This window comes from Bacillus rossius, chromosome 7 (genome assembly GCF_032445375.1).
Source record: "Bacillus rossius redtenbacheri isolate Brsri chromosome 7, Brsri_v3, whole genome shotgun sequence".
Lineage (NCBI taxonomy): Eukaryota > Metazoa > Arthropoda > Insecta > Phasmatodea > Bacillidae > Bacillus > Bacillus rossius.
Genome location: NC_086335.1, coordinates 60,654,727 through 60,669,534, shown reverse-complemented (window position 1 = coordinate 60,669,534; position 14,808 = coordinate 60,654,727). Strand labels below are relative to the sequence as shown.

Below are 14,808 nucleotides of genomic sequence, written 5' to 3'. Positions count from 1 at the left end.
ACGTTAAAATGATAGTCTTACAAAAATATATATTATTTAATTAATAAAAGTAGTACTTATTCATATAACAAAACAATAATATTCAATCAATGGCTCGTTGATTTTAAATGTGTGTAAATTTACCATTGCATCATATCTATTAAAATTTCCATTTTATTTGAATGCTAAATTATTATTTTATTTATTTCAGTTTAATTTGACACAGTGTTTAAATATGTGTGTTAGTAGGGTGATTTCACTATGTGGAATCGGTCAAGAATACACGCACACTAGCTTTCCATCAACTACTAGTTTTTTTTATTTCCAGAATCAAGACTTTTACAGATCTACTATCCCAAGTTGGAGTATATACAATATATGGCGTTAGGAATTGTCAGTAGACGGGATGCTGGGACGTAGTTGAAGTCACTTTCTAACCTCACCATCGCCATGATGTTCCGCCCAAAAAAATGATGATTAGTAAGTAATTATTATAATCTCCGATTTTTTTTTAACTGTTCACACAATGGTTACACTACACTTCAGCCAATTTTCCGGGCGTCTGACCAATAATCGCGCAATAATTTACTGAAAGGAAACAAAAAACTGATTCACGCACTTATCATGCAATCATGCAGACGTGGCTGTCCCCTGCACACATCACTATGATACCATCATTTTGTGTTCAACCAGAGATTAGAGAAAGTTACAGATGGAGGATAAACATAGTTTGTATGTATCTCTGCTGAAGCCAGGGGACGTAAGGGGGAAGCAGGTCGCCGCCATATCGTGACATGAAGAAAATCGCAATGTATGTATGGTGGTGGAAAAGTGCATGACTATTAAACAAATAAAGACTGTTGACTCGAGAAAAATGATTGTGTACAAAGAGTATGTAGCAAACCACATTTCTATATACTTATTAAATATACAAATGTCCGCCATCTTCTTACGTGAACAAACTGGCACACAGTGTTCAAAGCTTATGCTCCGTCTGTAACTTTCTCTGATCTCTGTGTTCAACGGCCATTTTGTTCATGTGGACCATTTTGTTTTCGTCGGCCATTTTGAATTCACAACTTTGCTGCACGACGTTATTTTTTAGGTTATGTTATTTTCGAATTGAAGAAGGCGGCTGCGGAGGAACGTGCGCCCTCGCCCAGGAGTGTTCAGACGGAGTTGACGGCGGGGGAGGTAGTCGTGGAGGCGGCGGCGAGCTGGGGCCGCGGCAGGGCGACCCAGCGCGGCATGGCGGCCACGGCGCGGTATAAGGCGTCCCCGGGACACAGCGTGGGGCGCGCCTGGCGGTGCCCCAGCAGGCCGTACTGCGCGCTCAGCTCGCCCTTCTGCACGCCGCACCAGACCAGCTGCTGCAGCGCGCGCATCGCCGCCTCGTTCGGCAGCCGGTCTGCGGACCCACCGCGTCTTCACGCCACTGGCAAGGCTGCTCCAGAGCTTACAACTGGTTACAAGCACATATCGTAGGGAAGCCTAAGATGTACATCAAATTCTGTCCCTGCCCGAACACGCCCGAATATTCACCTTTGGCCAACCTCGGCTTTATTTATAAATATATTTATATTTCTCTGTTTATTTTAATGTAGCTATGCTAACCTAACTAACCATCCATAGTGTTTTAAAGTGTTTTAATGTAGCTAACCTAACCGACCACTTTTAATATTTTAATTCATTTTTCCTGCGCAAAAATAAAACAAAACCCGAGGTTGGTCGAAGGTGAATATTCGGGCGTGCTCGGGCAGGGACAGAACTTGATGGACATATTAGGCTTTTCCATATCGTAATACGACAATTTGTGGGAAACTCTGGCCAATTAGCATCGCGTAGCTATTGCTTTCAAACTATTTTCACTCCACGCCGTCAGATGTCATTACTCTCAAGCACGTAATACATATTTTTAAAAAAAAAACGTAGTTACACTTCACGCCACCAGGTTCACTGACATCACTTGTCTCGAGTATTTCTTACGAGTTTCCTATATTGTCCGTGTTACAATATTTGTTTAAAGTTCATTATAGCTGCGGGAAGCCTTCTTTTCACAGACGAGAGAGCCAAACGTCCGATCGTGCATCTTCAGTTTTTTTTTTGTCCATTGTAAATAAATATGGTGGTGTTGATAAAATGATACTAATGGTCAATTAGGTTAGTTTAGCTACATTATAAATACTTTAAAACATTGTGGACGGTTGATTTGGTTAGGATAGCTACATTAAAGATACGGAAAAAAAGCATGAGCTTCGGGGAACTTCGGGTTTTGGCTCTCTCGTCTGTGAAAATAGGCTTCCCTTATAGCTGCCTCACCTGACCAGTGAACTTATTCATTGATCCACGGTTCTTTTCGCGGATCCATTGGGTAACTAATTAAACTTGAAACACATAAATACAATAAACTGTAATTATCTTCTTAAAAAAACTGGGATTTCAAAAGTCGTCAGCAACCTTTAATATGTATCTACATTAAGCAAAACAAATGACATTTTATACAGAATCATTACAAATTTCAATAAGTATGGAAAATACTTTCATTTGTTAGATAAAAAACAGAAGTCTGTCATGGGGACTGTCAACAGAAGTTGTTACCGTTTCCGGTAACTGTTTTTGTAATTAATAATTTAATTATTTGGTTATTGTTATTTCATTATTCACAGTTATGATTATTAGTATTTTTTTTATTTAATTGCATTAGGAGGACTCTAAGAACGTGAAACCGTTTGCTCAACGGCCGTCTAGTCATGTGTGGGTGTCGTTGTTTCGAGTGTTCCCGAGAACGGCCGAAGAAGCTCGATGGTGACGTAGCCGAGTGACGCGCTCAGCGGTGGCGCGCGAGTGTGCGGTACGGGACTTGCAAGCCGGACTCGACAGCAGGAGGATGGTTCGGTGCGACCGTCTGGCCCGCAGTGTGGCAGCGTCGCGGAGGCGCGTTGACCACCAGCTGGGGCCCCACTCAACATGCTCAAAGTAAGGAGTCGACGCTCATACTTGTTATGGCGAGAATAGGCGAAGGTCGGGGCTGTGAAATACTCAATGCTAAAATAGACTGTGATTCGCAACATAATTTGACTTTCTTCAGGACCGGCAATAATTTTTGTAGTGGATGAATGAACTTAAAGAAGTTAATGAACTTGTCACTCGGGCCCACATAGTCATATTTGGATGGAGTGCACGGACACAGTTCAAGTACGTTTACGTATTATCATGCGGACTGCCGTATGAGCCGCGAGCAAACGGTAAAGTGCGCGCACAGGACTGAAACAAACTTTAGATTTTTTTTATTATAGTTTTATACATATTTTTTTTTGTATAGGGCATCTATGTGTTTCGTGCAATGTATACGTGGAGGGGGTTGTAATTCTAGGTAGGCCTGATAGTAAATGTTGACTGCACTTAATTTTTTGTGTTTTTATAATGGTACTCGCACATTGCCCGGGGAATAAGCTATTTACCTTTGGTTGGCCTTGGGGCATGAGTGTGGGGAAAAGTTGCCAATCGCGCTGTTGCGGGAGTTACGCAGCAGCGCGGTGGCAAAGTGAAAACTTAAAATTTTGTTTTTAAATGTGTAATATGAAATCATTCCTACGTCAAATGTACGCAAGAAAATGATTTTGGTATTATATCACTAGCATGTCGGTGACGTGAACCCATAAGTTTTTCCCCTATCAATAATAACTTTAAAACTAGAATAAATGAAGTTTTTTCATTGAAAGAATTATAAATTATTAACTTAAATATACAAATAATCACCATTGTATCTAATAAATAAATAACCTGACATTTGAAGAAATTAACATCGTAAATAAATAAACAAAAGAAAAAACCTCAACTTAACTACCTACTAAAAAATATCCAATAGGTCTACTGACAATATGTACAACACAATAACGTTAAAATTTCCTTGGAAAATAAAGATAAAATTAAAAACTTGTATCTTTAAACATAGAATAAATTAAGTTTTATCCTTGAAATATAAAAACATTAACACGTCACGTGACCATGTCGATGACGACTTGCATGAATTTACTCCCTATTCAAACCTTCCCATACAAGTATTCACTTCAAAAAAATCTAAAGAAATCTTTACTATCCCAAATTAAATTTGCAATTTTTTTGAGAGTCAAATAAATATATGTTATATTTTCTATGTTATTTAGTAGTTAATTATCATAAAGTTTTGCATGTCTATCTATGTCTTTGTTTTCGGTAGCTGTATTTATTGTATTTTAAATATATACACATGTATATAATTTTTGTTAAAATTTTTAAGGAACTTTTTTATCTTTTGTTTATTTTTTTTTATTATTTTCTCTTTGTCTTTATGTATTGTTGTTATCACTCTCTGTGTGTGTTAGTGTTATTTGTTTTTGTGCCTACCATCCAAGGCTAAGCCGAAGGTAGCCATGTAACAAAACATAACTAAATTAATAAATATACATTTGCTTCACGTTGATGATTGGATTTTAGTGCTCAAGTGTAACCCGAAAAATTATGTGACGTTGTATCTACCAATGAAAATTAAATAAAAAATAATAATTTCAATGCAGGCATGAGGACTGCCGACAGAAGTGTAAACTTCTTCGAAATTTTTACGAAAAAATATTATCACACAACAAATTTGTTTTATCACGTCAGTAAAATAACTCCTAAATTACTAAAATACTAAAATACTAAAATACTACGCATTGCATAGTAATTGTAGGTATTAAAAAAATAAATAATTATGTTCTTAATTTTTAAGTTATATTGCTGCAAAGACTCCATTTTCTTCGTTATTCAAACTATGTATCTATATAAGAATATTAATATATTTTATACTCACTTTTTACTGCACAGTAATCGTATACTTACGATTTAAAAGCGCAATAAGTTATACTAATAGGAACATATATATATATATATATATATATAGTGTTATCGTAAACACGTCACGTGACCATGTCGATGACGACTTACATGAATTTACTCCCTATCCAAACGGGAAGCCTAAGATGTACATCAACTTCTGTCCCTGCCCGAACACGCCCGAATATTCGTACTTTGGCCAACCTCGGGTTTATTTATTTATATATATATATATATATATATATATATATATATATATATATATATATATATATATATATATCTGTTTATATTAATGTAGCTATACTAACCTAACTAACCGTCCATAGTGTTTTAAAGTGTTTTAATGAAGCTACCTACCCGACCACTTTTAATATTTGAATTCATTTTTCCTGCGCAAAAATAAAACAAATCCCGAGGTTGGCCGAAGGTGAATATTCGGGCGTGTTCGGGCAGGGACAGAGCTTGATGTACATCTTAGGCTTCTCTATCCAAACCTTCCCATAGAAGTTTTCACTTCAAAAAAGCTAAACGATGTAGCCTATATGTCTGCACATCTCAAGGGTCGGTTGCAGTCGTGGGACGAGGGGCTGTGAAGGGGACCCACCCGAGAAGTCGCCGATGACGCAGATGCCGACGCTCTGGTTGTTGAAGGGCGGGGCGTGCGCCCCGGTGCGGTCCCAGCCGCGGGCCTCGTACACGCGGCCGTCCTCGCCCACCAGGAAGTTGTAGCCGATGTCCGCCCAGCCCTGCGTGTCCATGTGGTAGTTCTGGTAGCCCCGGGTGACGCGCGAGCACTCCGCCTGCAAGGGTGCCATTCTGCATCGACCACGTTGCGACGGAGACCTTGCTGCATTACCGCATGTTGGAGCATGCATTCTTTCTTTCACGTTCCAAGGCACATTGGGGTAAATGTCACCTTTATTAGTTTCTGGACAAGCTGTGCAGAATTTTACATTAATAACTAAAAAAAACCTTCGTGAGAAAGTGGTACAAAATAAGCTCTCTCCTATATATATATATATATATATATATATATATATATATACACACACACACACACACACACACACACACACACCTATATCCCACAGTAACTACGCATTTTTTCAACGGCATTAAAAGCACTTTATTTGCTGTTCCAAGACCTAAAGTTACCAAATTTAATGAAAACCCGTTCAGCAGTTAAGGAGCTAAAAGGTAATAAACAAAAACACAAACTTTAACATTTATGATATTAGTAGGATATTGAATATAATTAAAAAAGTATCAATTTTGGCCATTTTTGACTCATACCTTCATGCCTAGAGGAAAATAAAATAAAACTAGCAACATGGCCTCTGAGTGCGAGCCTCAATGCCATCTGGAAATTAAAAAATTTTTGATCTCACTCGCAATATGGCTTCCGTGTCAAATTGTTTTTGGCTTGACGTGGCACAGCGCTTAGCTCTGGCTGCTTCTTGGAGTCAACACTCGCGAACTGGTGTGATTGTCGCGATGGTGGTAGTCGCCAGCGCGAAGTAATAAGTTAATTACCTCGCGGTGCTTACAAACTAGAGCCCATTATTAAGTGCGTGGTTGTAACGAGGCATACAAAAGGTCTAGGAGATATGATTTGTGTCATGACATGACAAAAATAAGTAAAAGTGAGGGCGAATAGTTAAAGGTTGGAATTCTAGCCGATGGATGGTGGGACCTGTTCCGTCCGTGGCGTCTCGCCAAAAACGGGGTCGTCAGGTGAGGATGGACCGTTGACGGAATGAACGTGTGGGGGCAGCGGGTGAGGATGGACCGTTGACGGAATGAACGTGAGGGCAGAGCGGGTGAGGATGGAGCGTTGACGGAATGAACGTGCGGGGGGAGCGGGTGAGGATGGAGGGTTGACGGAATGAACGTGATGGGAGAGGGGGTGAGGATGGAGTGTTGACGGAATGAACGTGCGGGGGCAGCGGGTGAGGATGGACCGTTGACGGAATGAACGTGCGGGGAGAGCAGGTGAGGATGGAGTGTTGACGAAATGAACGTGAGGGGAGAGGGGGTGAGGATGGAGTGTTGACGGAATGAACATGCGGGGTGAGCGGGTGAGGATGGAGCGTTGACGGAATGAACGTGATGGGAGAGGGGGTGAGGATGGAGTGTTGACGGAATGAACGTGCGGGGTGAGCGGGTGAGGATGGAGCGTTGACGGAATGAACGTGCGGGGTGAGCGAGCTACGTCGACGCCCGGGAGCTGGGCGGACCTGGGTGGTGCAGTAGGTGCGCGTGCCCCCGTGGTGGATGACGACGAAGGGCGCCGGCGAGACGGCCAGTGGCTCCACTGCTCCCTGCGGATTGCGGGCGCCCCACTCAGCGCGCGTCACCATGTCGGGGCACGAGGCGCGCAGCTTGTCTGCGAACAAGAAGGGAGATACAGAAGTGCGGCTCTTGCAGTGGAAACTGAGGTTATGTTCTGCACGTCATGTGACGCTATCTGTTGGTTGGGCCCATAACTACTAGAAAAAACAAACTCGGGATAGAGGTTCTAATACAAATTGTTAAGGTTAATAATTATAATTTATGTACTTGAAGACTAACTGCTTAGTAAAAGTGAATTTAACTGTGCGAAAAAACACTTAATTCTGTTTTGTAATTTTAAAAAAGTCACATTTTACATAAATGAGTAGGAGATACAAAACATTTTCTGGTATGTCACACAATTTCTGGTATTTGGCTATCAAAACAAGAATGAATTAATTTTCACCGATTTGTTTGCCTGATAGTAGCTCATGCATTACTTCTCACGATCAATGTTGCAATGTTAGCAATATGTTATAAAAGCTACTAACAAGCGGGCGGACCCCTAACTACTTGAAAAAAAACTATGTCTCAGTCTCGACAGTTACAGGTTCTCCCCCATGCATGAACGAGGTCCCTAAAGCCCGTCGCAGTGGCTTGACACTGGGTCATCGTGTGGCAACTCTAACAGCCCGGCATGTACCCAAGTACTGTTTAAACATCTACTCTATAGATAGCGCCACTATAGCTAGGGTTATTCAAATGTATCTTAAGAAAATGTTGATGTTACAGGTGCATCGGCGATGAAAGGCACGGCACAGAAAAAAATTTTCTGCACTTTTGCAAAAGATTCCTTTGGAATGCAGTTGCCACGAAATAGCTTCTAATACTACAAACAATACATTGTATCTTTGCACAACACATGGTTATGGTTATTTTTTGCGTATATAAAATTCGTTTTCAAACTAATACGGAGTATTTCTTATAAAAATTTGCTCATGATCATATTGATTTTTATTGATTTTCATTATTAATTAAAATTCATCTTTATTATTTTACTAAAGTAAATAATTAATTTTATTCGCGTTTTTATGTTAATATTAAATACTGAGTATTATTATTTTACTCAAGTAAATAATTAATTTTATTCGCGTGTTTATGTTAGTATTATATGCTGAGAATTTTTTTAATTTTTTTTTTAATTTGATCGAATTTATACTTTACCAACCGTATTTATTAAATCACTCCAGTCAGTTTATTATTTTAATTATATTAATTGTTTGCAAGCAAATTTATATTTAGTTTTTTATCACGCCAAGTAAGCATAACTTCTAACGCGCGTACACGTGCACATTTTTTTTATTATAAATTAACGGTTTGAATGTTATTTCAAAACATAGAATTCTGATTTTTGCTAATATATTAATTTGTTCCTGGCTCTTGGGATCTATATGCAGATTGGAGGCACTCTTTTAAGAATCGAATTTCATAACTGAGTTTTAGAAAAAAAAATAGTAATTCGTCCCATCATTTGGCCTTTGTTTCGCTTGGATTTTACTATAACCTGAACAACACATACCAGTCTAGTGACAGTTTTCCCGTCGTCTGTACGTTATGTTTGTTTTTTTAAGCATTGCATAACATGTTCCTCCTCCTCCCCCCCCCCCCTTCATCCATTTCCCTCTCTCCCCGCAAACCTTCGCACTGAACTTTAAACAGTCGGTAATCGCTATCCGTTCACATGACGCGGCGTGTCTATTGAAGTTTTCCTGGCCGAGGAATCCCCGCTCTGTTGTTTTCACCACGTCATCCTTCGTAAAAAAAAATCACGAACATAATATCCGAAGTTCTCTCTCTCTCTCTTGTGTACAACTCTACGGTCGGAAAACTTTTTTCCCGAGATTTCAACCATTTTGACGCTTTCAAGGTATTTTAAATGTCGCTTATCCAAACTAACTAAACTTTCATTTTAGTTACGGTCACCAAGACCAGTGGTGGCCATCTAAAGTCTTTTCGAGGGCAGACACACATGAAACTATTTCGAGTGGCTGACACGTATGAATTAATATGAAATTTCCTACAACATGTTTTTTTAATGTAGTATTATTCTTTAGAATAACCTATAAACGAAAAATATTTCTCTTAAAAATAGTGTACTATTTACAAAAAAAATTCAAAATACAAGACGAATTCGATGAAATAAATTATAGGAATGGGCCATTCAAATCCTCAATTCCTCAAATACTATCCATTTCTTAGATTTTGCATTCGATATTCGAAGTAAAAGATAGGAAGAAATATATTAAAGGAAATTAAGTAAAATAAAAATTTCAAACCTGATAACCTCCCCAAGATATTGTACATACATCAAACATGTAATTGTATAAATAAAATTACAATACATATTTATTCGAGTGGGAAAATAGATTCGAAAGGGTAGCCCAATTAATTAAATGCTATTTTGTTTAATAACTACTATTTACACCTAAATTTAATGAAGAACGCACAGTCCGATCTCTGCATTTTAAACATAAACAGCTGAGTCCTGAATGCTTTCAAAACCAATAAGTCTATCACTACACTTTTTTTTTTTTTTTTTTTTGCTCATCTGTGTGACGTATAAGGAAATTTTTGTGACGTACAAATTGCAGACACGCCTGGAGGTCAGTATGAAGTAAAAAAGAAGAAAAAACCACTCCCAAGGCCACAGGCTGGTAATTTCTTGTTGTGTTGGGGCAGGATTAGGGAGGGGAGAGGTGTGTGAGCGTTCACGTAATATCTTGTTACAGTCTGTTTCGTGCAACTTGTCTCAGATCTGACAAGTCTAAAAAAACATAGTACCTACAAATACGTGTCCTGCTGTCGCTACTGTAACATCAACAGAGTTTGTAAACATATTAATGTGGTTGTCACTGTTCGTAAACATCACGTGATGACTTTGCAAGTGGCAATTGGAAAATGGGCATCATTGGTACTATTTTCGAGAATTGTTAAAAAAAAAAAAAAAAAATGAGACGAGTTACTTGAGCCAGACTGTAGCGCCGATTGAACTTGCATCATTGCACCGGCTGTTGGTACTGCTGTCGAGATAAAAGACCTAACATGAAATGAATTTTATATATATATAATTTTATATATACATATACATATATATATATAAAATTCATTTCATGTATATATATATATATATATATATATATACTAGCTGACCCGGCAGACTTCGTACTGCCTAATTAAATTGCAATAAAGTCCTGTCAAAATGATTTGTAATGTGACATTTTTTTGTTCCTACATATTTTATAGTCGGGGCAAAAAATTCTCCTGAACAGAACCGTCACCCTGGTGATAGGGTGTTGTGAATAAGAAATATAATTAAATAAAACATATAAATAAAAAGATAAATAAAAAAAATAAGTAATCTTTTTATTGTTAATCATGTGAAATATAATAATTTTTATTTTCATTGTAGTGCATGATTAGATCGGTAATTAGCTTGGTTTGTAGCATTTCGGGTTCTTCTACCTAAATTGATTCGTCTAATAGGAGGCATATCTATATTATAGATTATTTTGTCACATGCAATAATTAGCGATCATAGGTAAATAAACACTGCACAAAACAAACACTATATAGGTAAGAATTTGTTTCGTGTATAAGTTGACAAAAGCAAACTCATTAGGGTAGGTGACCTATAAAAAAAAAAACTGACATTGACAGTTTGTTGTTGTTGTTTCAACTTTTTTTTTTAATTTGATATGACTTGGAGTCAAATCCTTCAAGCCGTATTTAAAATAGGGAAATGAAATAATAAAAACTTAAACTTATGAAATACTTTTGGTAACGCTGGTTTTGTTTGACTGATGTAATGACTTGAAAACTGATGCATTTTAAAGTAAAACAAATGAAATAATATCGCGAAGCCGATTAAATTGAACTATTCGATTTCGGTTTTTTTTTTTTGTTTATCTGTGCTCCAACGCACACGGTTTTGATAGATATGATTGAACTTTGTACAGAGGTAATAAAGTGCAAATTGACTCTTTGACGTTAGGAACATACCTACATTGTTTAAACAACAATGAGTGCTCGTTTTAGTTAGAAAACGTTTGTATGGGAAAAAGAAAAGGGCTGGTTTTAGGGTTTTTCCGGCAATTATTCGAATTTTTCTCGCCGTAAAAACCATCTTTGATCTTCAACGAACATTTAAAAAAAAAAAAATTGGCCAAATTGGTCCAGGCGTTGTTGAGTTATGCGCTTACCAACATATTTTGCGATTCATTTTTATATTATATATATATATAACTTCCAGAAGTGATAACGATTGCACTAACATTACATAACATATAGTAAGAGTTTTATTTTTATACAGCTCATAGTATACTCAGGGAAATCAAACACAATGTTCCGTTCTAGTTAGTATCATGCAATAAATATTGTTTTCAGCATGAAAACAAATTTTAGTTTAATAGTATACGAGTGAAGAATGTTTTTTGTACTTTTGAAAGAAAGAAAAAAAAATTATTGCGTTAAACATTTTTCCTCGCCCAACTTAAACGCTTTTATCACGCGAGTCCAGAAAAAGCGACAGCACAGATTAGATAATCTTTAACAATGAGTATAGTAAAAACACGTGCGGAAAATACCGCGTGTATGATGTATGCAACATGAGTAAGGAGCGAACTAAAGACGCTGGCAGATCAGTGGCGCGACCTGGCGACAGAGGTGAGCGACGGCTCGATTGGTGCCGGATTACGGAACGTGCCGAGCGGGATAGTGCCGGATAAAAGACCGCCGACGGTACGTGGGTTCGCGCACCGTGGCTGCTTCCTCAGGGCGAACGGCGCGGGGAGGGCGCGGGGTATTCCGCCCCCCCCCCCCCTTCTCCTCTTTATGGAATTAAAAGCCCCTCGCCGATGACTTGCGTCGGTAAACCCAGCGCGCAAAGCCCTTGGACCGTACATTCCGCAGCTTCGTCCAAGGAATTATACAGACTTGCGCCCTTCGACATCATAAATGTTCAAAAAACCCGTCGTCTTGTTCACAATTGCAGTTTCAAAAATGTCATAATCCTCCCTCCCTCTCCCTGGGTCAAGAGGAGGGGGGGTGGAGATTCAAATTTCCGAAGGCCCTGACACGGGTATGTCCGATAGATTTTAGTTTTTTATTAACGTGTGTGTTTACTCCCTTTATAGGACGAAAATTCCAAGTATAGTGCTAAAAGTATTCATTATAAACCATACAAGTTATGCGATACGCGGAGATTATGTTTACGATTATGGCCAAAGTCACGTTTATTCTATACACACATATATACATGTGTGCGTATCTTTCAATACTCGCCAGAGCGTGGACAATGTAAACGCAAAATCGTGTTTTCAACTTCATTTCTGGACGCGAATCACACTTAGTTTCCGTATCCGCCGCTAGAATTTCGCTGCCGGAGCAGCTACGTCGACTGTCGAAATCATTTAATTCGCAGACCGAAATTTTAAACTATATAATGAAATGGCTCCGATGAAAGCGAAAAAGTCTTCAAAAAAAATCCTTAACCCCCAGCTTTGGACCTGAAATTCATCCAAAAACAATTTATTAAAATACTGTCCCATATTGTTAAAAATATTCATTAAAAAGTTGATGTTTTAAAGTTTCCCTTTGGTTGGAGACATCCGCCACAGATGGCAGCACAGTGGTTTTTATGCATTACGAAATTACTCCTTCCAAACGTCGCGTCGTATACCGAGAGCTGAAATTTTGCACGTGAGAAACGGTGGAGTCCGGTGAGTCGTGCAATAAGCAAATAGTGTCGGTGTGAGTCGTGCAAAAAGCGAAGAGTGTCGGGGTGAGTCGTGAAATAAGCGAAGAGTGTCGGTGTGAGTCGTGCAATGAGCAAAGAGTGTCGGTGTGAGTCGTGCAATGAGCAAAGATTGTCGGTGTGAGTCGTGCAATGAGCAAAGAGTGTCGGGGTGAGTCATGCAGTGAGAAAAGTGTGTCGGGGTAAGTCGTGCAATAAGCAAGGAGTGTCGTGGTTAGTCGTGCAATGAGCAAAGAGTGTCGGTGTGAGTCATGCAATGAGCAAAGAGTGTCGGGGTGAGTCGTGCAATGAGCAAAGAGTGTCGGGGTGAGTCGTGCAATGAGCAAAGAGTGTCGGGGTGAGTCGTGCAATAAGCAGAGTGTCGGGGTTAGTCGTGCAATGAGCAAAGAGTGTCGGGGTGAGTCGTGCAATGAGCGCAGAGTGTCGGGGTGAGTCGTGCAATGAGCACAGAGTGTCGGGGTGAGTCGTGCAATGAGCAAAGAGTGTCGGGTACTCACGGGCGGCGCACAGCGCGAGGCACGCGACGACGACGTGAGGCACGGCTGCGAGGCGACCAGGTCCCAACATCGCAGCGACACTGGGCGGGACGCCGTAAGCCGCCGCGCTTATAACCGCCTGTTCTCGACATTCACAGGCTTGCGGTCAGGCGCCATGACCGTCCGCCTTCAAGCACCTCGCCGCTTTGCCTATCTCCGTGTTAAAAGTAAAACGGAGGTAAGAAAGGTATCTTTCGGGAAGGTATCCGACATTTGGAAGGAGTGATTTCGTGAATGCGACGTAAGTCGCATGGAACGAAAATGTGTAACAACTACGGTGCTACCATCCGTGGCGCATAACGCGAATAAAAAAGTTCACAAAGCCAAAAGGAAACTTTGAACTGTTTAATGAATTTCAACAAGATGGGCAGTTTTTTAATATTTTTTTATGAATATCAGGTCCAAAGCTGGGGTTTTAAAAAATTTTTGAAGTCTTTTTCGCTAACGGTACCTCTAAATTTTCGTAAACTAAAGCTGGACTCACATTCATCAGTCTCACTCGTCCGTCGATCACGTGATCTGCGGCCAATCAGATGACCAATCAAATGTTCGAAAGGCATTGCGGTTATTTTTTCAGTTTTTTTTTGTTTATTCTTCAGATTCTTCTGCATTGTGTTTTTTTTTTTTTTTTAAATTACCTAGGAACACGTTTCAAGTTTGATATTTGGAACAAAAAATCGTCTGATGCACAAATGTAAATGCACTGTAACTTGAAAACATTTTTTAAATGATATTTTAGTGTTTGCTTGATCATTTATAAGTGTTAAGCGTGCATGATCGCCAACCTGGTAAACCTTAACAAGAGAAATTTTCTCAAAAATTTAAGCCTCAACAGTTAGCTGGCAGAAAAATATAACGACGGACGTGCGGGTCATTGTGAATCGCTCGGCTTGTTGACGGACGTACACAAGGCGGACGGACGCGACGGATAATCGTGAGTCCAGCTTAAAGTTAAAAGTTTGTTAGGTTAGGTAATATACACAGATAAACGCAAAAAAAAATTGTTGTCTGTAAAGTCAGTTTACGGACGATAGTTTAACGTGACGTCATAACAAAACATTGATGAGATGATTGCATACTTTTATGAATAAAATTTAATCATTTTTATTTTTATAATAAAAGAATAAATACTTGAAATTATACTAGTAATCAGATTTTTAAACTGCAAGAATAATTAACCTTTATTGCCGAAATTGTTGTTGTAATAAGCAATGAAAACCACATTAACTTTTCACTTCACTTTATAAACAGTCGTCGAAACAGTTCACGTGTAGATGACTTTTAATTAATCTTAAAAACTGGCGTTTAGCTATAAAGTTTAATTATAATTATGAACAAGATTTCATATAAATA

At 39.0% G+C, this 14,808-nt stretch overlaps 1 protein-coding gene across 1 annotated transcript; it reads right to left on the bottom strand.

Moving 5' to 3' along the window:
- Positions 1 to 270: 270 nt before the first annotated feature.
- On the bottom strand, positions 271 to 13,496 carry LOC134534156 (peptidoglycan-recognition protein 2-like). The gene is made up of 4 exons (XM_063372288.1): positions 13,417 to 13,496; positions 7,074 to 7,222; positions 5,441 to 5,636; positions 271 to 1,387 (listed from the first exon to the last, which is right to left on the bottom strand). Exons 1-4 carry the CDS (start codon positions 13,484 to 13,486, stop codon positions 1,149 to 1,151), a joined length of 654 nt encoding a protein of 217 aa, XP_063228358.1. The 5' UTR covers positions 13,487 to 13,496; the 3' UTR covers positions 271 to 1,148.
- Between the last annotated feature and the right edge of the window lie 1,312 nt (positions 13,497 to 14,808).